The 1,206-nt window shown below is 66.0% G+C and overlaps 1 protein-coding gene across 1 annotated transcript; it reads left to right on the top strand.

Moving 5' to 3' along the window:
- Positions 1-223: 223 nt before the first annotated feature.
- On the top strand, positions 224-1,048 carry EMIHUDRAFT_255239 (hypothetical protein; the record flags this gene model as incomplete). Its single annotated transcript, XM_005773888.1, has 1 exon — positions 224-1,048. One exon carries the CDS (start codon positions 224-226, stop codon positions 1,046-1,048), a length of 825 nt encoding a protein of 274 aa, XP_005773945.1.
- Between the last annotated feature and the right edge of the window lie 158 nt (positions 1,049-1,206).

The raw sequence follows: 1,206 nt of genomic DNA, 5'->3' as shown, positions 1-1,206 counted from the left end.
CTGGTGTCGGGATCTAGCCGGCCGCGGGCTAAAGGCCCCCCGCGTCCGGGGCGGCTTGCAAGCGCCGGCCTCGATGTCGGGGGACTAGCAAGAGCGAGAGTTTGGCCTACTTGTTAAATAACACTCAGGCGCGTGAGCTGGCATGTCTGAAAAAGAGAGAAATATTGCGCCCGCCGAAAAGTCGAGTAGTCGACTCGCGCCGAAGCGAAGCGTTACAGTCTGCATGGACGCCGACAAAGGCGACTACGTCGAGGAGGAGGGGCACCTCGCGCCGCCGCCTCAGCTGGACGGTGGCGGTGCGGTGGTGGACTCGGAGGAGCTTCGCGCCGGCGCTCAGGATGAGCGCGCTGCAGCAGCGACGGAGGCAGCGCGGCTCGCTGATGGAGCAAAGCAGGCGGCGCAGGAGTCGGCGCTGCTCGAGGCACGGGAGGAGCGCGATCGGCTGGCCGCGGTGGCAAGCCCTTTGGATGAGGCAAAGCGGTCCCTCGAGGCGGCGAGACGGAAGCGCGACGCCCTATACTCGCAGCTCGAATCGGCTGAGGTCCACCTCGCAACTGTCGCGGCGGCGAGAAATGCGGCGGAGAGGAAGCTGGACCGGCTGGCGGAGCGCGAAGGGAGGCAGCGACAAGTCTCGCCTGTCCGAAATGCCCCGCCAGTCTCATTAGGCCAGGCGCCTTCGGCCTCTGACGCAAAGGCGATGAGGGACTCCTTGAAGCGAGTCAAGGAGGAGATTCGGGCGATGGAGCTCCGTCTCCCGGCTCACGAGGAGGCTCGCTTCCACGTGGAGAAGCTTCAGAACGAGCGCCGGAGCCACAAAATGCGAGCGGCCGCGCTCAAGGCGGAGATCCGGCGTCTCCTTGACGAGACGACGAGAGAGCGGGGCGTCCTTGCGGCCCTAGAAGCGGGCGCGGCCCCCACAGACACAGAGCGGCGGGACAATGCGGAGGTGGTGCGGCTCAAGACTGCCATTGCGAAAGAGAAATTCGCGCTGTCGTCGCCTGAGCACGATGCAGCAGCAACTGCGCGCAAGGCTGCGCCTAGTTCTTAGAGACCTCTCGGGCCTCTTCGACGCTCACCGCCTGTGCTCTGCGAAGCTGCACGAGGGAGGAGCACGGCTCCACTGGCCCCGAGTGACAATGCTACGAGCTCTTGGCGCGGAGCGGGGTGCGAGCAGATGTCTCGCGCCGAGCGGAGGCGCGAAAGCCG

The sequence above is a fragment of the Emiliania huxleyi genome (assembly GCF_000372725.1).
Source record: "Emiliania huxleyi CCMP1516 unplaced genomic scaffold EMIHUscaffold_3221, whole genome shotgun sequence".
Taxonomy (NCBI): Eukaryota; Haptophyta; order Isochrysidales; family Noelaerhabdaceae; genus Emiliania; species Emiliania huxleyi.
Note: the sequence above shows the minus strand (reverse complement) of the source record. Positions and strands in the feature narration are given on the sequence as shown.